This window comes from Anoplopoma fimbria, chromosome 20 (genome assembly GCF_027596085.1).
Source record: "Anoplopoma fimbria isolate UVic2021 breed Golden Eagle Sablefish chromosome 20, Afim_UVic_2022, whole genome shotgun sequence".
NCBI lineage: Eukaryota > Metazoa > Chordata > Actinopteri > Perciformes > Anoplopomatidae > Anoplopoma > Anoplopoma fimbria.
The window spans coordinates 10,345,801-10,369,154 of record NC_072468.1 but is presented as its reverse complement, the minus strand read 5'-3'; the positions used below and the strand labels follow the sequence as shown (position 1 = coordinate 10,369,154).

At 42.1% G+C, this 23,354-nt stretch overlaps 1 protein-coding gene across 3 annotated transcripts; it reads left to right on the top strand.

Moving 5' to 3' along the window:
- The first annotated feature begins 3,956 nt into the window (after positions 1-3,956).
- zufsp (zinc finger containing ubiquitin peptidase 1) lies at positions 3,957-20,782 on the top strand. Of its 3 annotated transcripts, none has more exons than XM_054621380.1 (12): positions 3,957-4,035; positions 4,998-5,514; positions 5,591-5,692; positions 7,302-7,361; positions 8,253-8,363; positions 8,523-8,632; positions 9,338-9,506; positions 11,417-11,605; positions 12,509-12,674; positions 15,171-15,328; positions 20,187-20,407; positions 20,608-20,782. In XM_054621380.1, the coding sequence occupies exons 2-12, from the start codon at positions 5,007-5,009 to the stop codon at positions 20,653-20,655; spliced, it is 1,842 nt and encodes a 613-aa protein (XP_054477355.1). In that variant the 5' UTR covers positions 3,957-4,035; positions 4,998-5,006; the 3' UTR covers positions 20,656-20,782. The 3 variants fall into 3 exon arrangements, with proteins under 3 accessions (XP_054477355.1, XP_054477353.1, XP_054477354.1); XM_054621378.1 differs by lacking the exon at positions 3,957-4,035 and adding an exon at positions 4,268-4,393; XM_054621379.1 differs by lacking the exon at positions 3,957-4,035 and adding an exon at positions 4,443-4,487.
- Positions 20,783-23,354: the final 2,572 nt, after the last annotated feature.

The window sequence follows — 23,354 nt, the reverse complement described above, 5'->3', positions numbered from 1 at the left end:
AATAAAAGAGTCATCGTATTGTAAATCCCCAAAAAATATAAAGTCATAGTATGTCGAAAATAGTCAAAGTATAGTATGTGGTAAACAGTCAGAGTATAGTATTTCAAAAAAATGTTACAGTATGGTATGTAAAAAACTTTTAATTACTTTTTCAATATTTAAACTATTACTATTTCCAACAAACTGTACTCTGACGTTTTATATATATTTACATGTATAGTATATCATTTTTATAAACTATACCATGACTTTTTTTCTCAATATATCTATATATGGTATATTATATAGTTTGTATATACCATACCATAGTATATACTTTTTTTACTATTTTGAAGATACTATACTATGACTTTTTTTCAACACACTATGACTTTTGAATGACTTATTCAGATATACTCTACTTTAACTTTACTAATTCGACATACTATAACATGGCTATACTATGACTTTTTTCCAACATACTCTACGATTACTTTTTTTTGTTTGTTTTGATATATATATATCACCTTGACTTTTTAATTATTTTTTTTCGACACACTATACTATGACTTTTTAGGCCTTTATTTCATATACTATACTCTGAATCTTGTCGACATCCTATTGTGTGACTTTTTTTGACATACAACATGCAACTTGTTTTTTGTTTTATTTGGCTAGGTAAGGTTAGTTTGCCTTTAGTTCTTTTGTTTTTTGTTTCTTTTTAGCCCATCCTGAAGCTGCAAGTTTCAGGATGGGCTAAGACTAACTATGACTTTTTCAACATACTATGACATTTTATTGACAAAAAATGTTTTTTATGACTTTTTTAAGATGCTATACTATGTTTTTTTAAATACTTTTTTGACATACTGTGCTGACTTTTTGGATGTACTATGACTTTTTTGGACATAATTTACTATGATTTTATTATACCTTTTTCAACACCCTGTACTATATAATTACTTTTTTGACTTTTTCCCACATTTCATCACTTTTTATGACTTTTTTAGACATTCTAATTATGACTATTTGTCATTCTATACCTTACCTTTTTTGACAAACACTATTGACACTGGCGTTTTTATGGAATACTATACTGACATTTTAAGTGCATATCATATTATTATAATTTTCTATAGCATATGGTACTATGACATATGACATTTTTATGACTATTCCAACCACAACAATTACTAACATTTCTTAAACAACTGCTATGACAACAACAACTACAACTGCAACAACTTCAGCTATTACTACAACTATTTCTACCTACTAGCTACCAAATGTTTGCTCCATGCGCTCCAGTTATTGTCTCCTCCAGGCCCTTCACCTCCATTTATTCATTCAGCAGTCTGTACAGAAAACAGTGACATTTACACAATTTTGACTGGTTCCATTCTACACCATCTACTTTATATCAAATGCTGGATAAATTAGCTTTCTTTGAAAACAAATAAAAAAGAGAATATTTTCCTTTACTAGTGTTTTCTTTCTCTGGGATTTCTATCAACATCAATCTTGTCTCTGATGTGGTTGAGCTGCTTCTGATGAGCCAACTTGGGTTTCTCCAGCTGTACCTGCGGCGTTTTCTGAAGGAAGGAGACAAAAAAAAAGCCCATCAGACACACAATTGTTCAAATATTAATGTCATGTTATTTGACTGTTGCAGATTCCACCTGAGTACAGACAGCAGTGTTTTTCCGATCCACCTCCCCTTTCATCTTGTCCTCTTCTCCATCAAGTCAGCTGCTCCTCCCCCAACACCTCATGGCTTTTCTCTGACAAATGAGCTCCTTCATTGGGCTATAATTTCAGCTTCAGGTATTCTAAAGTTCTGTACATCAGAGACAAAGATATTCTCAGGAAGTGTAAATAACACTGAATGATGTCTGAATCGCCATGTCAATTACAGATCACATCCTATAATTTCATGATTTTTTGTAACGAAATTTAAGAGTCCACTGAATCTAAAATATTTGGTTCGCTTTCAATATTCAGCAACATTAAACACAATGAAGCAGGTAATAAGAAAATATATCCTCCTTCAGAGCTCCAGCACAGAGAAGATGTTCTCTCGGTTGTTCTGTATATCCATCTTAACACACAACACAGCTGACAGTTAAAGTAAAAATCATACAATAATAATATAATACACTTTTTTAAAGTATATTGTTATATTTATAGTTAGCATTGACACTGGAAAGCTGTTAGGATTACAGACAAAAATAAACACGATCCGGTTCCACGTACTCCTGAACGGTAGATGGCGGTATTCACCAAAAACGCAAAAAAAGGAAACTCTCCTATAGTTCATACAGTTAGTGTAAACACCAGTCCACCTGCAACCATCTATACTATGAAACAAAATAAAGTCATCAGAGTTGCATAAGTTTAACCATTTTTTTCTACATTTCACTTCTGATTGCCATGAAGATCTTCTCCTTTTTGCTTCAATACAAAAGTAAAAGAGTTATCTTTACCTCTTGAAAAACAATTATAACCTCTTCATAGATTGGTCAATGGGTTAATTCCATTTAGACCTGTATGACTTAGTATTGGACGATTAGTGATGTTTTCTTCTCTTCATTTTATGCCGACTGTCCTCTCAGCACCAATATGTCTTTGCATATTATATATAGAAGTCTCTTAGTTTCATTATCATCCCAATACTGTAATGTCTTTCTAAGTTCTAAGTGATGATCTGCCTGCTTTTTACGGTCTGATTATCTCCTCTCCTCTATCCACTGCAGGGCCAATAATATTGCCAATATCTCTGTGGTATCTGACAAATGGTGTGACACTCTTTTCTTAATGATTGGCTCACTCACTGGGATACATACTGCTGCACATGCACACCCTGAACCAGGATCTATGGAGCCATCTGTGATTATAAACACAGAGTCTGAAAAAAATAGCTCTGAACTATACACCATACTGAAGGTTTCTCCGACCTGTCCCTCAATTCCTGCTATGTGTTGATAACTATAATTGGCAAGGGGAATGACCAGGGAAGACTGGAAGTATTTGAAAGTGGTGGGTTGTATTTTAATGTATGTAATCCTATGCCGACTACTTATGTGTATCATATTGTCCTTGAAGATTAACCCAGTTAATAGATTTGACATTACTGGGAAGTCAAGGCAATATGTCTGTAGGTAGACAGAACAGGCATTATTATTGCTTGTTTCCACGCTGAAGGAAGCTGGACGGTATACCAAACTCTGTTAGACAGTGTTGACACCATTATTGTCATGTGTGCCATCATTTTATTACATACCCCTTCTCTGTTTCTCCGATATTTTGGCGTTCTCCGTTAAGATTCCTCCTCTGTTAGATTATCTGAGCTGTGTATTTTCCCTAAAAGTTGACAGACACTTGGTCACCACTGTTCATCACTGCTAATTCATAATTCCTTCTTATCACCCAATTCTTCTAAATATGTCCCAGACATCTGTACTTCACTTCCGCCACTGTTTTAATACTTCTCCTTACAATTCCCCTTTATACTGGATCAAAGCATCCTAAGAGTGAAGTTTATTGAGATTCCTAGTTGCATTATTTTTTACTTTTGTTATAGTTGCTATTCCACCTACATTCTTGGCTTGTCTTGCTCCTGCACTCTTAGGGATTATTTTTAAAGCACACTGAATAATCCAGCACCAATTACACACTTGCTTCTAGAGCACTGATCGTGGCCAACGGTGCTCTCACTGCAACATCTTCTTTGTGCGTCCACAAGGTGGCGGTAGTGGATAGACTTTATTTAATCAGGTCTGGTCTTATTCAGATCACGAATTATTTTGCAAGAGTCACCTGACTGCACCTTTTATTGGTCACGTTATGAATTGCTGTTGAATTTAGCCTTACTGACTAATGTGATTTTATTGTTGTGTACATTTAATTATTATTCAGGGCAGAATATGTGCTTGTTAAACCATTTGACACAAGTGTTTCCACAGAAAGAAAACTTAAAGGAAAGGATGCACTATCTGGTGGAGCTGATTTTTTTAGATGCCAAGAACCGCATCCCCCTTTATTTCAGCCAGGTGAAAGGTCAGGATAAGGCACGAGGGATTTTGGATTTGCCTAGAGAGCAAGGAATGTTATTTAGGGCCACTTTGGTTTAATGTTTTAATCTTTATATCCTTTATAATAACAGTGCAAATGTTATTTCCAGCTAATAAAAAAAAAGATCACTCTTATGGTCATAAACTATGATACGATTTGAACTTTTATTTATATTTTTCTCGTTGGCAAATGTTTTATTGTGAAAGTTTAAGCCGGAAGTCTTACGGTTTATTTTGGTAGCACGACGCCATGAACCTACATTTACGCAAGGTTTTGAACGTGAAGAAAGAAAAGCGAAACATAGCTCTACCTTGCTATAAACACTGAGTTCATTGCATCGACCGTGAGTAGATTGTCGACGTATTTAGACAAAGACGTGTCAGTCTGGACGTCGTTGACGTGCCAGGTCTGACTAACGTTAGCTACCGGTGTTCACGGTGCGACACAACGTTATGAGACATAACACCATTCTTCCAATAACACATTGTTACAGCGTCCGTCGGTGTTTGATAGCACTGATACCGTCTGCTACTCCAACTTTTTTTTTCTAAAACACAGACGTATCTGTGCGGATAATAAGTTAATGACAATTGATGATTATATAAGACTTAATTGTCTAAAGAATCATGTTCCCAATTTCAGATTTATTTCAGTTGATGTGGAAGCTTTGTAAGCATCCTTTAACAATCTCTGGGTGCGAAAAGCACTATAAATAGCCACTCTTCAGGAAGTCATAGTCAAGTTTGTGTTTTGGCATATTTTATTATAAATAATTAAATCTGTGTTTATGCTTTTCCACTACCAACTTTCAGTACATGACACATTACCATACTCAGTGCCTCTGACACTGAGGTGTGATAGCAAGCCATTAAGTATCTAATGTGTGTGTGTGTGTGTGTGTGTGTGTGTGTGTGTGTGTGTGTGTGTGTGTGTGTGTGTGTGTGTAGGCTGCAGCCATGCTGACCTGTGAAATCTGCGGTGAGGACATTATGTTGGAGGAGGACATGAGGACGCATCTCCTACTCAGCCACCTGGAAAATGACATGCACTGCCCACTGTGTCCCCTGTCTGGTGTGTCCTACGACGAACTCTGCTTCCACATCAGCTCCGCCCATCCAGAGAAGCAGCGCGGAGCGCAGGATCCGGACCGTTTCTCATCCACTTTGGGCTGCTGCTCAGCTGGAACAGACACTGGAGTAACCGGGAGCAAAAAGCCCCAGACGCCTCAGTCCTCGGCTGGTGAAGCAGCACCCACCGGTGCCTCTCGTGTCACCAGAGACTTGGTCCGGCCTAAATATAATAGTACACCAGACAGTGAAGGTTCGTCCACTGGGGAGGCTGCATCCGTCACAAGGAGCCCTAAAACAAGACAGGAGGCTGTCCGGCACTGTGATGAGGACAAAGATGGGGTTAAATCCGAGCACAGGGGAGCCAAACAGAAGCGGCTGTCTTCACCAGGAAAAGGTGATTGAACTATTTCAAACTTTATTTCAAGCTCAAGAGTCAGCATTTCAATTAAATTGTCCTGTATTTGTTCCAGAGAAGCTGTTCCCCTGCCCCATGTGTGCACTGGTCTGCAGCAGCTGTTTCATCCTGCAGGAGCATGTGGAGTTACATCTGCAGGAGCAGCGCTCAGCTGAAGGTAAACTATCTGTCACACCAAAAGCGTTGCGAATTTTTCGCGCGTTCAGTTTACATGTAAAGTCAATGCACTGACGCGAATATTTCATCGCCGGCGAAAAATTCGCGTGACGCTGAGTTGCGAAAGCCAATCAGCGTTGAGATTCCTCTACCGTCATCACTGACGTCATCAGTGCCTCCTGCCGTTGGTGGATCAGAAACGATGGAAGAAAAATTAATTGTTGCCGTTTGTGGACATCCTAGGATACTATGTACCCAGACACGACGGCGTTTGATTTTCCGGCGTTTTTGGTTCTTCCACAACAAGTACAATGCAGCAATATTTGTTATTTCTTCCATGGTTGACGGCGGAAATAAATGGATGAGATGACAACGGTTTCCATGGAGATAAGCCCCTCCCCCTCTGCGGCGCGTCGCGAATGAAGCGAAAAAACACAAACGGACTTGCGAGTAAACTGAGGCGAAGTCTTTTGGTGTGAACTCAGAACTGCGTCTCTGCTGCCATGGATGGAACATTTTCTTCACTCACTCTGTCCTGGTTCGGTGCAGCGTCAGCAGTGATGCAGGCGTTGTACCGGACCGTTTTGGTGAAGAAGGAGCTGAGCCGAAAGGCAAAGCTCTCGATTTACCAGTCCATCTACGTTCCAACCCTCACCTATGGTCATGAGCTTTGGGTAGTGACCGAAAGAATGAGATCGCGAATACAAGCGGCCGAAATGAGCTTCCTTCGTAGGGTGGCTGGGCTCAGCCTTAGAGATAGGGTGAGGAGCTCAGACATCCGGAGGGAGCTCGGAGTAGAGCCGCTGCTCCTTCGCGTCGAAAGGGGCCAGCTGAGGTGGCTCGGGCATCTGATCAGGATGCCTCCTGGACGCCTCCCTTTAGAGGTTTTCCAGGCACGTCCAACTGGTAAGAGGCCCCGGGGTAGACCCAGAACACGCTGGAGAGATTATATATCTCGTCTGGCCTGGGAACGCCTCGGGGTTCCCCAGGAGGAGCTGGAAAGTGTTGCTGGGGAGAAGGACGTCTGGAGGACCCTCCTTAGCTTGCTGCCCCGGATAATCGGAAGGAAATGGATGGATGGACTCTGTCCCCTATTGTTATCGGCACTTTATTAATCTGTAAATTCTGGGCAAATTTCTCAAAGGGCACAGATACCTACCCAGTCAGGGGCGGTAATATAGGGGCCCCGGGATGAGGGGGCCCATAGAGAGAGCAGGCTTTCCAATAATGAAAATGCCCTTACAAGCAATGGTTGGCATCATAGAAATTTCAGTCAGTTGCATTCTATAGCAAAATGATATGTTTATGCTACATAAAATATAAATAAACTATAAAAAAAAGTGAATAATTTCTCAATTTCTTTGGCATTTTTGTCACACAGAGATCTGCAATGATGCTTGCTGGGTAATATGAAAGTCTATGTTGTCCAATAACAAGTCTTTATTCGGCTAGTTTAAATCAGTCATGACTGACGAAATGAGCACATAAAGCAAGCAGGGTGATTATTATTAAATCTTTTTAGTCGTTAAGTAACTAAGGCCTTGTCATAATAGCCTGAGCCAAATAATTGTACATGATGTGCCTTTATTCATGACTGATTGTTTGTTCAGGGTCAACTCTGGAGGCGTGTTCCCCAGCCATGGCATCACCTTCAGCCAGCAGACTCTCAGGTGTGTCTCCTCTGACAGAACTGTATTGTTTGAGTATTGTGTCTTTTCTTAGTTTTTTTATTTTATTTCATTTTTGTTATTTTAAGGCCTTTTAAAAACCTTTATGGGCTGCACTGTGGTTTGTTGGCTATCACTGTCGCCTCACAGCAAGAGGACATGAGAGCTGGGATCGGCTCCAGCCCCCAAAGGGTTTGGGCTGCCACATTGTGCACTGGTCTTTATAAGCCTTTGCCCACTAATCCCCACTTGATTCCCACTTGGATTTGTTTGCTGGCTTTTAGGAACACTCAGTGACACAAACAAACAGCGTGAAGGTCTGTAAATTCCTGATACCCATGCTGACTGTGAAATCAAGTAAATCAATGAATTTAAAGTTCACTTATTAAAAAATACAACCAACCTTTTTTTCTCCCGATCGGGGGTAGAGTGTTTTCCTACTGTGTGGCTGAATGTATGAATTGGGGTTAATCTGCAAACTTTTATTTCAGTCACATTATTTTTCCCTCTGATTATCTTACAAATGTTTCACACCTTCTATGCATATTCATATGCATGCAGACAGAAAAGACAATGAGTTGTACGAATTGCATTTTTCAGGATATCAACAGATAATTCGGGTTTTGATTCACTGTTAATCGTGCTACACAAATATTTAAGCAACTATTTCATTTAAGCTTCAGACAGGCTTCACAGTGCTTTGGTGATCTTAACAACTGTACAGTAGAATTGCAGGAACATGAATGGTTAATACTGTGTAAGGTGTTTTACACAGATGTTTTACAGACTGGACCGGAGAAAAGACCATTAGCCTATCCGTCTCAGCTGTCAAATCTCATATGAAATATGTTTTAAACTTACATGGGTTACCCATGTTTCCCATCTGTTTTGTAGGAGAGGAGAGATTTGAGTGCCCTATGTGCGCTGTCGTCTGCAGTGACAGCTTCTGTCTGCAGGAACATGTGGAACTGCATTTAGACCACGGGGCAGCTGTGAACTCTGCAGGTGGGCATATGTTCATACTCCCCTGCTGCATAAGTCACTCAGGTCGCTCTATCAAACTTATTTGTTTCCAACTTCTGTCTTATGTATCTGTCTAATGTAATGAAAACTCATATATATCTTATATCATTCTAAGCCTTGGGTTCACATGTGCGTCTGCAGGGAGCCCCGGCTCTGACCTTAAGTTGGCCAGGCAGCTTCAGCAGGAGGAGGAGCAGAGGAGGAGGCTGGAGGAGGCCCAGCAGGAGAGACAGGAGTTCAAGAAGCTGCAGGTCTGGATTCTACATGAGACCTACTGTGCAGACTGTTTGGACAGTGATGCACTTTTGTTGGAGTTCCAATTTATTAGAATTAATTTAAGGGTTTATTTTCATATAGGATGAACATGGTGAAATTAAAGTACTTTCATTCTCATGCCCTGTTCAAACATTTTGGGTGCCATGTACGTATACTTTATAAGAACTACAATTCCCTCCTTTACTGTTTAACCTGTAGGGCTGTCTTTGTGTCACTTTTAGCTTTTAGCCGCACGATATGATGACAATATGCAATAGCATTGTGTATTGGGATAACAATATTATTTGCGATAGATAAACAGATAATTAAGTGTACTCAGTTAAGCCTTTCTGCTAATTTCAGTAAAATTAGCTAATATACATCTAATTGCTTACTGTAAAAAAAAAATTGCTATTCTTTTCTTGAACAAACTGACCAGTCTGTTGCAGTTTTCTACTTTTTTTTGAAGGAGCAAGTTGACTTTGTGATGACAATCAAAAAAACGATAAACTGTGGAGCCCTACTGCATCATCATAGTCACGGTTTTATTTCAGTGTGCTAGAGTAAAGAGCAAAAACAGCAGAAAACGTGTCAAAATACTCCAAACAGACACCCAACTTACTAGTAAATGACAGTACCGGTATATAAATATATGTAATATAATATATCTCAACCGGACCACTGGGATGTTGTTTGTGCAGAGGCAGTTTGGTCTGGACGGCAGCGGGGGCTACAGCAGACAGATGGAGAGGACCATGGAGAGGGCTGTGTCCAGGGGTCTAATGGCCCCTGCAGAGTTCCACTGTAAGAGGGCTGAGATGATGGAGTCGCTGGCCTTAGGGGTTGATGATGGCAGAACCAGAACTCAAGGTATGTTTGTTCACGTCATTTAATCACAATTTTGCAAAAGCACACAACACAACACTGCTGGTTTAAAGGAATACACCAAAGATCCTGTAGGTTTAGTCAACTCAGTCATCGGTTACAGTCACACAGCAAATATTCTTATCCACTGTGCAGAAATAAACTTTCCCCATCTTCTCTAGGTCCTTGGTATAATTGCTCTGGTTACATAATTTCTGGAACTTTTTGGTTGAAATTACCATTTATTTTTATTATAGAGAGAAGAGAGTAGGACCTAAATATAAGCCTTGGGGGACTCCAGAATGGGGCTTAGGACAACTTTGGATATCCACTGCAGAGTTTAAACAGTTTGGAATTAAAAGCCAATGGACATTTTTATGGTTACTAACGGTTTATCAGTTAAGTACTGCAGTCTTTGCAAGGGAAATGCATAATCAAATCATCAAATGGTTGAGTTGTTAAAAATAATTGCTGAAAAAGGAATCAATAAATCAGGACTAATGTTCATGCTCCTGCCCATTTCTCAGATTCCCAGCATTTGTCAACTCCCTTTTTCAGTCTTTATCCCAAACCAGTTCTTCAGCATTCCCTCAACATTCACAAAATGTTCTTTAGTTAATCTGTCATTGTCTGGTTGTGGGATAGGCTACAAAAATACTTGCCACGCATACGTGTGTGTGAGTGTGTATTAATCCGCCTAATCCCCTGTGCGTTATTCAGTAGTTTATACAATCCATTGTCGGCTCTGAAAATCAGTTGAGTGAGGCATGCAGTGGGAGGAATGTAGATCTGTGTGGTTACACTGTCAATATCATAATGTCTGGTAGATGGCACCTTGCATGGTGGCCTCTGCCATCGATGTACAAATGTGTGTGGATGATGAGGCGTAGTGTACGGAGGCTGGCTAGAGTCTCTCTGATAAGCCCCACTGTTTAGCTAATCACCCCCTCTCTGCACTGCGCTCATATGAAGGGACATATGAAGCTTTGAAGCGTAGCGCCCACCCTCGGGTTCCTGATATGGCAAACACTGTTAGTGCTGTTAGCACTGTTAGCATTGTTAGCTGCAAATTGTGTTGTATGGAATTTGGATTGCAGCATAGTGTTTCTTTCAAGATTTTTTTGTATTGGTAGTTGTAATGAAGCTTATAGGGGCCACTTATGGGGCTTTACATTTTTTGCCTTTTATTTTGGCAATACTGCCATTTAAATATGTTCAATGTCGGCTTCTTTAGCATTTCAGCTCGGCTCAGCCTTTGCCGTGTTTAGTTTTACAAGAGCTGTTCAAATTTTTTTGCCAGTCTATTTTTTTGTCATTTAATTAAGTTATTCAAAATGAACGCTTCTAAAAGTTATCTCATAGACTGCTAATGTCAGTCAGCGGGTGCCTATTGAGTTGGCACTACTCCACGCTCAGCATGTCAACTGTGCATGTACAGTACCAAAGCACATGGCATTACCTGCTAATTAATCCTTTCATAATTAGGATCTCAAGTATTTAAATAAACTTAAGAAATGGCTTAAAGTAAACCAAAGCTGTAATCGAGAGTAATCCTACTACCTCATCTCTGACATGCTCTCATTGTTTTTACATATCTGCTACTTTTGTAGTTTTTTTTTATTTAAATGTATCATTGTTGCGTTGTATTGTGCTGTACAATACTGCTTGCTGTAGCATTGTATTAATTATATTAAGTAAGTTTTTAGTTGAATTTGAAAAAATAATGACCTGTCCCCTTCTATTTATCACTCAGAATGTTAATTCCACAATGATTCATTGATACATAATTAAGCTGTCGTCACCTTTAAAGTATATTGGTCAGTGTGATGTAATGCCTTCTGGTTTAGCTGTGTGTCAGTTACACTGCTGACCGCTGCTGGAATGTACTGAGCTAAACTGGTTTCCTCCCCGTCTAGGTGTGGTCCGAGCACTGTATGAATATTATCAGACGGAATGCAAAAACTCTGTCCACGTGTGGCTGAGCGCTGACACCGACCACTACTGCTCGTCAGCGGGGGATAAAGGCTGGGGCTGTGGATACAGAAACATCCAGATGCTCCTCTCCTCTCTACACACAATAGATGCATATGCTCCCCTCCTGAAAGGTGCACAATCACTCTGCATAATATCTGACCTGAAATCAGCACTTTCCCTGCCGACACTCCATCTTTGTCTAACGTGATTTTGATAATGTTCCCTTGTGGATTTAAAAAAAAAAAAAAACAGTACTCCGGCACAAACAAATAAAGTGTTTAGTATGACATGACTGAATTAATGCGGTGGAAACAGACCTTATACTGGTAAACAGGGCGTAAGTTTTGAGTTTGCATTAACAGTCAATTAAAACGGGCAGGTCAGAAAACGGGGATGCTTCTTACTAAAATATATCAGAAGTCAGGGTCTCAAATATAAGCCTGTTTTAAATAAATTATTTATGAGGTTGAGGGAAATACGCTTTGGCGTAGTAGTTGCTGAGTTCTTCCAACATAGCACAAATCCAATAGTGAATTAATTTAAGATGCAGATTGTGTCATCTGTGTTATAATCTTTTTATGATTTTTTATGCCGAATTAATTTCGAGAAACATAACAACAATTTAAAGACATCCTATGGTACGTGGTCAGCGGGCATGATAAAGCACATCACATTCTTTAAGCTTGGGGCGTGTCTACAACCACGCTGTTTACTCAAAGCACATCACGTCTTGTCCTTGTTCTGCATTCTGATCTGGGTGCACTATTGTTGTTGAGATCAGTATCTGTCCTCCTGTATGATTGTTGACAGTGGCTGCAAAACAACAGCAATGACTGACACTCTGCTTCTAAGGGTCACTGTAGCCGTCCTGGAACTATCTAGCGTGACATCACATCACCTGCTGTTGGCCAGTTAGCCATGTATGATAACCATGTGAAATGTATGGCGGATAAACTTGAATAAACCAGTAACAACTTTATAGCTGTACCAATATCAGTTCTTCCCATTTACTTGACGCTCTCCTTCTCCTCCAGAGAAGGAAGTGCCTAGCATCCCTCGGGTGCAAAGTATGATCGAGGAGGCTTGGAAAGCAGGGCTGGATCCGCATGGTGCGTCCCACTTCAACCAGCGGCTGCAGGGAACACAAGCCTGGATCGGAGCCACAGAGATCTACACCCTCCTCACCTTCCAAGGAATCAGGTGAGCATGACACCAATTAGTTTGTTAAAGCAAACAACCTAAAGCTGCATTATGTAACGAATGAAGGGAAGGGCATTCTGATCAGATGCCCAAACCTCCTCAACTGGCGGCTATTTACCAAGCTCCCTCACGATATCTAACCTCCTTAACTGACTGGACTGGAAATGTAACACAGACCAGAAAGGCCGGCGATGTTCTGGGAACTACCCCGTGGCTGTTAGAGTTGGCGGTGGAGAATGCTGCACATGTCGTTGTGCATCATTGAAAATAATTCACATCTTCTTAACAGTTTCCTGGTCAGACAGTGGCGCACGTTCTGTAACTGATCAGGATCAGCTGGAAGGACTGGAAGGACCACTAGATGAGGATCTTCCTGCCAGGTCCTATTTCCCTGCACAAGCAGTCCCTTCTGTGTCAGGATTAAGCAATCCGGAGGTGAACCAGTCCTCTCTGTCTCAGGACAAGGTGTCAGGAGGTGAACAAGTCCCCGCTGTGTCAGGACAGGAAAATACGGTGTTGAACCAGTTCCCTTTGTGTCAGGACAGGAGGGTCAGGAGGTAAATCCTCACACAAGGCAAATACAAACAATCTTCCCCTGGACTCATTCACCTTCATCCTTTTAAGATTATCTGATCCATAACTGCACTACAACTTAACAGTTTAAATTTTTGGCACATCATTCGATAAGCAGTATAAGCAGTATACATTGTTTGCTCTTTATCTTTGAGTTATCTGCTTTAAGCTGCTGTCCCAGTAACAATTTCCTGCAGGGATTAAAATAGTTCTCCAACTCTCTCATGACCATAGATGAGGGTTGGAATATAGATTGACTTGTATTTCAAAAGCTTTGACCTCTGGCCCATGCCCCTGTTGACCACAACAGACACTGCACCAATCAATCTCTATTTTACCCTCACTCGAGACCAAGACCCCCAGTTACAGCAACTTACTCCCAACCCAGAGGAAGCAACTTATGGCCTCAGACTTCTGCTGACACTCATCCTCACTTCTCAACTACAAACCACCTCAGTGTGTACCGAAGTTCACTGTCTGATGAAGCCAACGGAATCGCATCATCTGCAAAGAGCAGAGAAGCAAGGTCCCCCAAAACCAGACAATCTTCTCCTTCCCTAGGCTGTGACTTGAGATTCTTTTCATGAAAATCACAAGCAGAAGCTGTGACAAGGGACCAACCTGGCGGAGCCCAACTCCCACTGAGAGTGTGTTTGACTTCCTGTCGGTAATACAGACACGGCTCTCGCTCTAGTTATGTAAGGACCGGATGGCTCGTAGCAAACTCTGCCTCCTCAACAGAGGATTTGTTGCTCTGGTTTAGGAGTTCCTGAAAGTGATCTTTTCACCTCATGATAATTTCCCCAGTCAGGATCAGCAGTTCTCCTACCCTGCTGAATACAGCCACACCAAGGCCCTGCTTTTCCTTCCAGAGTTATCTTGACGGTTTGTAAGATCTTCCTTGAGGCCAACCGAAAGTCCTTCTTCATACCCTCCCCAAACTCCTACTACAGTTTTTGCTTCGGTTACCTCTGAATCAGCAGCCCTTCTGGCCTCCAGCCCTTCTTTTACCTCTCTGCTGCTTCCAGAGACCCCTCGGCAAACCAAGCCAGAAAGGCCTAGGAGTCCGTCGGGCTAAAGGAGGAGGCTGATAGACTAGTTCCTAAGTTGCTGCAATGACAGGAACAGACAACCTTCTGATAACAACTCATTTTGTCCGCCTCCACAATTGAGGCTTTGAAAATGGCCCACTCAGATTCCACATCCCCAACCTCCCCCAAGAGAAAATTATTGTGGAGGTGGGAGTTATTGACCTTGTGGACTCAGCCAGGTTTTCCCAATGCCCCCTTACAACACGTTTGGGTTTACCAGGTCTGTTCAGCAGTACCCCCTTCTACCCTTCGGGTGGAGGGCCCACAGGGCAGCCTCTCCCTGACCTTCTTTGATGCTGTGCCGGACCGACGAGGCCCGGCTGCCAGATTCTTGCAGCAGCTTCCTTACAATGTCCGGCTCCAGGAGGGCCCCCCCCGGTTTCCCTGCTAAGGGGGAGTGCTGCAGCTCCTTTTTGTCCAATTGTCGTCCATTCAGTGACAGCTCCAGACTCTCATTCTGGTCACATTTTAGTTGTAGTTAAGTGACTTCATATCTTCAGTTCAATGTAAGGGGCGGCTGTAGCGTAGTGGAGAGCAAGGTAGTTCTCCAATCAGAGGGTCGGTGGTTCGATACCCGGCTTCGGCAGTCGATGTGTCCTTGGGCAAGACACTTAACCCTAAAGCCATCGGTGTGGACTGGATGTTGCATGAATGTTAGTTAGAGTCTGATGGTGGCACCTTGCATGGTAGCCTGTCATCAGTGTGTGAATGGGTGAATGATATGTAATATACTACTGATTGTAAGTTGCTTTGGATAAAAGCGTCTGCTAAATGACTGTACTGTAATGTAATGTAATGTAACACTAAGGCTTGTAACGTATTGTTTTTTTAGTGCCCGCATCATTGACTTCCACAAGCCGACAGGCCCAGGGGACACCCACCCCCGGCTGTTTGAGTGGGTGAAGCAGTACTTCCAGTCCGGCAGGAGCGGCAGGCTGCCCCCCAGACTCATCCGAACTTCCCTGCCCCCGCTTTACCTGCAGCACCAAGGTACACAGCAACATTACCTGCCATATTCCTTCCGCACACTATATAGCAGGCTGCACGGGATTGGTGAGGTCTTAATACATTTAGATGTACCATGCTTTGATTGGATATTGTTTTCTGGTACTGAGTCATTCATGAGGAATACATAAAGCCCCGACTGGTGGAGGGCTGCAGTTGACTTTGTGGAACTTTCTCCCATCTCCCTACTGCATCTCTGGAGCTCAGCAGTGATCTTTGGGTTCTTCTTTTCCTCTCTCACCAGGAACTATATAGCAGTACGGGATTGGTGAGGTCTTAATACATTTAGATGTACATGTTTCTTTGATTGGATATTGTTTTCTGGCCTGAGTCATTCATATATAAATCACGAATACATTTGTGAATCCTTCTGCGTGCATTCATAAATATTGAGACTGAACTGACTCCATCGAGGCTAACGTTATCCCCCAAATTGCTTGAAAAGCGTTTTTGGAAGTGTAAACATAGAAGAACATTAAACTTTATTACCTGGTTAATCTTTTACAAGTGTTGTAATGTAGGGCTAATTGCAGGTTTCAATATACAGGTTGACTGACACAACACAAGGTGCAGTGTGCACTATTGCTTTTCAGCCAAACTAGCGGTATTGCTATAGAGATGGTATTGTTGGTCTGTCGGTTGGTCCAGCATACTAAGATGTCAAGATTATTCCGTAAACAGCTAGAACTGCTTGTAGATAGAACTGTAATTTTACTTCACTCAGATTGGAGGATTTCTGGGTTTTACCCTGGAATTTTATTCACATAACAATGTAGTCCTGTTTCCTCAAACATTTAAATGGCTAATGATGTAACTGGCAAAAAGTAATATCATGAGACATTAAAGGAGACCTTTAGACTTTAAACATAGTAAGGAGTACTCAGCCTCGTAATGAGTAGAACTACTCAGCATGTGAAAACATAGTTCACAAAATAATCCAAACTCAAGGTCAATTTATTTGCTTGTTCTGGACCTTTTGATTCCCACAGTGTTCAGCAGATGTGCTTTGCTCGGTTCTCATGGAACTGTTGATGCTGAGTTGAGATTGTTTTACTAACTGGTGGTGAGGAGTTTGAAAGAAATGAGGGCTTACTAGGCCGTGAGTGTCTATAGAAAATATCATATCAAGTCGCATTTGGTATTTTGTAGAATCCAGGGAGTAAAAGCCGGATGTCTTGCCCTCTGGTGCATCGATTTTGACCATTATTTTAATTGAGTTTTAAGTCTGTTGAACTTTGAGTTTTTGTTCCTTTGATACAGAATGAGATTGAATAATTCTGGGCATGTTGATGCAAAGCTTCTAGTTAGCTAGTGACCTTTCCCTGTCCCCCTCTACACTCTCTTTCCGGGCTCTCTTCCAAAGACTTACGCAAGTTTTTCTAGTCACTCAGCGTGAAAACAGAGTTCCGGTTTCCTGTTCCCACTGATGTATTTGAAATCACATTGCTGCACATTCCTGTCTGCTCACACTGTGCCCGTCTGTTTCTCTGATTGCTCGCTGACACACCGATAGAGCGCCGCACAGCAGAGAGACTGACAAACTGAAAACATATGCACATAGAAGCCTGTAAAAACACACGGCGATGTAACAACCTTGTTCTCTGCCGCTTTATATTAGATGCAAAAGAGTGCCACATACCATGAGCCTCGGAACAGGAGTATTTAAAAATCTATATATACTATATAAATACAATATACATATATACTCAATTGAGTATATATATTGCCATTAAAATGAAATTGATTACAGGATATTAAACCTTTGTTTCATTATTATACATTTATTACTTGACTTCTTTCTTAACAGGGCTTGTATAAAGGCAATTTAGTAGTCCATGAATATGAGATATGACTTTACAGGTTACCCTCTGAACCCCAAAACCCGCTGGCGGGATGGAAAAGCACGTTTTCTTTAAACTATTGGCAAAACTACACCATGGATCATAGACAGCTGTTAAAACGTTAATATGCGTCAGATTTCTTATCTTTATGATGGTCCTTGAGGTGTGGTGACGAAAGCTTCCAGCAGATACCGCAACTTAAGCCAAGCTTAGATATTCCATCAAAACGTTTTATCTACATGTCTCGTTTAGAATTTTGGCCCAAATAAACCGTACCAATCTAAACAGATCCTGTAAAAAACCATAAAATTCTGCCAATTCAATTCAGCGCAACTAGGAGCCATGATGATTCGGCTAAGACCAACAGTCACGTGACAAAGATTTTGTGCAACTTTGAAAAATGTTGGATACATATTCAATTTTTGTAAAATAAATTATCAAAGAAATTCAACTTGCTTTTTTTTCTTGTTATACTGCACAAAATACATTTTTGAGTTCTCTCTACTTCTAGCCAGGATTGTGTTGTTTCCATAGAGGTGCACAACTTTTTTATTGCAGTGAAAATCAAAGCCCTTCTCCCTGATGATTTCGCCAACTTCTTTGACAAGAAGGTAAACGATATCAGATCCTCCTTCTCTCAGCCCCCCTCTCCCTGTCCACCCTCTCCCTCTCTACCCTCTCCAGCTCTTCCCCCTCAGCTCCCCCTTCCGTCTCCACACCCCATCTTACCCTATTTTGCTCCCCTCTCCCCTAACGAGGTCCTCGACCTTGTTACATCTAACCGCCCCACCACGTGCTCCCTTGACCCGATCCCCTCCCCTCTTCTTCAGTCTATTGCGACTGAACTCCTTCCTTTCCTCACCCACTTAATCAACACATCTCTCGTCTCGGGATGCTTTCCCTCGGCTTTCAAGACTGCCAGAGTCACCCCCCTTCTGAAAAAACCATCACTTGACCCCTCTGATGTCAAGAACTTCAGACCGGTTTCTCTTCTACCCTTTCTATCCAAAACACTTGAACGCGCTGTCTCTAAACAACTGTCTTCCTACCTCCCCCAGAACAACCTCTTGGACCCCCACCAGTCCGGGTTCAAGGTGGGTCACTCGTCAGAGACAGCCCTCCTTGCGGTGACAGAGTCGCTTCACGCCGCAAGAGCGAACTCTCTCTCCTCTGTCCTGATTCTCCTGGACCTGTCAGCGCCGTTTGACACGGTGAACCACCAGATCCTCCTCTCCACCCTCGAGGGGATAGGCGTCTCAGGCTCTGCACTCTCCCTGTTTGCATCCTACCTGACAGGTCGATCCTACCAGGTGACATGGAGGGGGGCCGTGTCGGAACCACGCATGCTGAATACGGGGGTTCCTCAAGGTTCAGTTCTGGGCCCCCTTCTCTTCTCGCTCTACACAACATCCCTGGGTTCTGTTATTTGCTCGCATGACTTCTCTTACCATTGTTATGCCGATGACACCCAGCTGGTCTTGTCATTTCCTCCCGGTGACACCCAAGTGGAGGCACGCATTGCTGCGTGCTTGGCTGACATCTCGAAGTGGATGGCGACACACCACCTGAAGCTCAACCTGGACAAAACCGAGCTACTGTTCCTCCCGGGGAAGGGTTGCCCACACCGAGACCTGTCCATCACCATTGATGATGCCGTGGTGACGCCAACTCGGACTGTGAGGAATCTGGGTGTGACCCTGGACGACCAACTGTCGTTCTCAGCAAACATTGCATCGGTCACACGCTCCTGCAGATTCCTCCTCTACAACATCAGGAGGATTCGCCCCTTCCTCACTGAGGAGACGGCGCAGGTGCTCATCCAGGCTCTGGTCATCTCCCGCCTGGACTACTGCAACTCACTACTTGCCGGAGCCCCGGCATCGGCCATCAGACCTCTGGAGCTTGTCCAGAAAGCTGCAGCACGTCTGGTGTTCAATCGCCCCAAGTTCTCCCACACAACTTCCCTTCTCCGTTCTCTACACTGGCTCCCTGTAAGAGCTCGCATCCAGTTTAAGACTCTGGTGCTAGCCTACAGGGCAGTGAAAGGAACAGCTCCTTCCTATCTCCAGGCCTTGGTCAAGCCCTACACCCCCACCCGACCACTTCGCTCTGCTGCCTCGGGGCGATTGGTTGCCCCGTCGCTCAGAGGTCCCTGCGGCCGATCCACCCGGTCACAGCTTTTTTCTGTCCTGGCCCCTCAGTGGTGGAATGAACTCCCCACTGACGTCAGGACAGCAGAGTCGCTGCCCATCTTTCGGCGCAGGCTGAAAACTCACCTCTTCATGAAGTACTACCCTGAGCCTTCCTCGTAGCACTTATTGCATTCGTATTAGTTTGTTGCACTTATTGTATTAGTATCAGTTTGTTGCACTTATTGTATTCGTATTAGTTTATTGCACTTATCCTATTCGTATTAGTTTGTAGCACTTATTGTATTCGTATTAGTTTGTTGCAATTATTGTTTTCGTAGTAGTTTGCTTCTGCACTGTACTTTTGCTCTGGTTTATGCTTTTAGATGCTTGTTTAAGAAAAGAGATGCACTTATGACTTCTGGTGACTAGTAGTTCTCTTGAATACCTATGTTGAATACACTTCCTGTAAGTCGCTTTGGATAAAAGCGTCTGCTAAATGACTGTAATGTAATGTAATGTAAAAATAAATGTGACCGGAGCAGATAAAGACCTAATCTGCTTGGGGTTCAGAGGGTTAATTACAATTCCTCATTGGCATGTAGTAGGTTTGTTCATGGCGTTTTACTAGTAAGACTCGTTGTCTTCTGAGGTCTATTAAAAAGAGAGTCAAGTCCCGCCCCTTCCAGTGTCCACCATAAGACTTTTGATCCCGTTTGAATTCCCCAATGCATTATACATATTCGCTCTATCCCCCCCAATCCCCCCCATGAATCCCGACTTTTAACCCTACCTTCAAGTGTGGTCGTTCATAACCGCTACAAACACTTTTACCTTCTGACAAGGTCAAAAAAACCTGCTGTCCTCCCACAGGTCACAGCCGCTCTATAGTGGGCTTGGAGCAGAAGAAGAACGGGAGCCTGTGCCTACTGCTTCTGGATCCCGGCACCTCGGCCTCAGACACCAGGAAGCTGCTGAGCAGGGACACTGTCTCACCAGCCGTCCGCCACGTCAGGAAGTTCTCCGGCAGCCTGAAGCACAAACAGTACCAGGTAGTGGCAGTGCACGGCGTGATGTCTGCTGAGGAGAAACAGGTGAGCTGTCGTAGAACAGACAGTGACTGAAAATGATTCAAACTGCAGTAAAAAGAAAAAAAAACAAAGACGTGGTTTTTGCTTGTTGCCCTTGTCTGGAGATCTTTACAGCCCTTGAATTACAAGTTTGATGTGCAGACCATGAATCAGCATTAAATTAACTTTCTGAATCTGTATCACTTTGTTTTTTGTTTTTACAGATAAGCATCTTGAATTCCAGGACGTTATGTGCTGAACGGATCCCGTGAACAAGAGTGCACTTTTTAATCTCCTCCATCTTGTTTGTTTTTACTGTGAACATGCATTTGATTGGGTCATTTGCTAATAAATTATATAATGTAAACGTTTACTTATTTTTTTAATAAACTCTGTGCTACTCCATGCTGTCCAGTTATTTACAGTTAGCAGTTAATGGTTGAGAGGAAATGGAGCAGAACAAACCAACATCTGAGAAACTCACAAAGTACAAATGTAAAACCTCAAATATTTTATTGCATAACTGAGTCCCCCGTTATCATGTGACACAGCTAAATCATCACTCAGCAGCCATCTGTTCGTAGAAGTCACTCGAGAATCCGGACGAGGTCATCCGTGTGTTAAACTAAGGCGTGGCGGGTATGTTTAGGTCAAATACAGTGTTGGACAGACAGCTGGTCAGAGTTTTTTGTAGTGTTTTATAGAGGACCAGCCACCTAGTCTGAAATAAAAACCAACACGATGAACGTCGTAAAAAAAAAACATGAACATGAACCTTCGGGGTAAAGGTGCACAGGAGCTCTCAAAGCAACTGTATTTGAGTGTGCCAACAGAGGGGAAAACAATTCTCCTTGTGACTTTTGTCTGCTAGCAAACAAAAGAAAAGTTGCAGTGTGTGATGGTATACACCACCAATAGGGTGAGACTCCAGAACAATTTTTTTTATAAACTGCCAAACTAAAAAAATTAAGTTGCCACAAGCATTTTCTCCAAATGTCAGTTTTAAGCTAACAATATTTTTATAAAACAAGACAAATGCCCTCTGGGAAAAAGGTCAGTCATAAAAATGTGTAAATCTGAATAGAGGAAGTGGTAAAAATGAATAGACCACTAAAGCTCTTGACAGTTGTGTGGGAGGTTTGTGGACATGCAGTCCAGTCCAGAATGTGTAGTTGGACTTGACATAAACTGTTGTTCCCTCACAGTCTCCATGCAGCTGGAGAGATGGAGTAGTTTTCTAAAGAGGAATGTGGGAAAATGTCCAGACATGCCTCTACTGAATTGAAGGGGACAAAACTGCAGTGTTTCATAATTATTTTGAACTTAGATCTGAATGTAGACTTTTCATTTGCTGTTGACGTATTTTAAAGTTTCAAATTCCAAATACAGCTTCCAGAGAGGAGCACCCAGTGGTGCAGAAAAAAGGCCAAGAGGATTATATGTATATATATTTATTTATTTTTTGTCTAGCACAGTGTTATTTTTTATATATAATTTCCTTTTTATTATATGTTATATACATGATATTATATTTTTTATTTTAACATCTACATTATTTTGTGTTGTATTTAAATGCATTGCTTCTCAATTTTAGTGCATGTTTTTATGCCTCCGCGCCTTAAACTTGGCAAAAACGTCTACCTGGACAAACAGATGTTTGTGGTCAAAGGTCAAGGTCACTGTGACCTCACATTCGTCCCATTCTTGTGATAGCGGTGTCTCAAGAACGCCTTGAGGAAATCTCTTCAAATTTGGCACAAAAATCCACTTGGACTCAAGGATGAATTGATGGGAATTTGTTGGTCAAACGTCAAGGTCACTTTGACGTCAAAAACACATTTTTAGCCATAACTCAGGAGTAGATATGCTAATCATGACAATGTCACACAAATGTTTAATAAGAACAATGAAAGCATTGTTGGAGGAAGCCTGGGAACAAGAATTTCATCGGAGACAACTGCTCCACTGTAATTTTTGTGCATAAAACAAGACTTAAAAGAATCATGAATCGGTCGCAGGGGCGCCACGATTACATGCAAAGTCAGCGCAAAGTTGGTGAACGGACGCAAATTTGTGAAAATGGCAGAACATTTTCATGACTTTGTGTTGCGAGAGCCTTACAGCGTTGAGATTCTCCTCCTGTCGTCAACAACGTCCTTGTGGGTAAAAAATGATAGCCCTCCATGGGCACCCAGAGCTCTACTATAGTACTGTATATTTGTACAGATACTGGACAAAACAATTATTATAAATGTATATGTATAAACCATGGACTGTCTATGGTAGAAACCCATCGCTGTTGAATTTATGCCTAGATGACGATATTTTGAGTGTTGACGGAGCAGCTACAATGTTAGCATCTGCAAGCACCGGTTGATCCAAACTCCATTCAGAAAATAAGTATTTTAAAAAATTGTTAGGTAATCGTTTACAGTGCTACACTACTCAACCTGTGAACAAGGTTGTATAATATCTTCTGTGGCTCTGCAGAAAATAACCCTGGTGATGTCATCAGGGGTTATTTCAGGTTGAACTTACACATTTTGAACAGAAAGCCTTTTCACAAACTTGGGAGGGGTATGGATTGGACAGATGTGAGCATTTAGTGTCTAATGAAAGGCAGTCAAATTGCATTTTGGGGGAAACTTAGGATCCAGTGGGGTTTTTTTTTTAGCTTGATCTCGTTCCCGGGTCTGCTGCATCCAGTTTGGCCGTCCTTGTTTTCACCCTGTTTCTTGTACATCAAGACTTGTTTACTCTGTTGAGGTTGTTTATGTTCCTCATACTTTGGAGAACATGCAGGCTCACTAACAGCGCCGCTTATGCAACATCATACTCTTGTTTTGGTTTTGGTTTTGTCCCGTATGAATCTCCTGTGGCGGGTTTCTTTAGATGGGCAGTAGTACTAGTGTGCCGCAGACTGGTCAGTGACCTGCTGGGAATGCCCTCCCTCCATCGTCACTTCATGCTG

Coding starts and splice junctions, on each gene's coding strand:
- zufsp (XM_054621380.1), top strand. CDS start 5,007: ATGCTGACCTGTGAAATCTGCGGTGAGGACATTATGTTGGAGGAGGAC. Junction 8,364..8,522: donor GGCAGCTGTGAACTCTGCAG/GTGGGCATATGT, acceptor GTGCGTCTGCAG/GGAGCCCCGGCTCTGACCTT. Junction 11,606..12,508: donor ATATGCTCCCCTCCTGAAAG/GTGCACAATCAC, acceptor CTTCTCCTCCAG/AGAAGGAAGTGCCTAGCATC.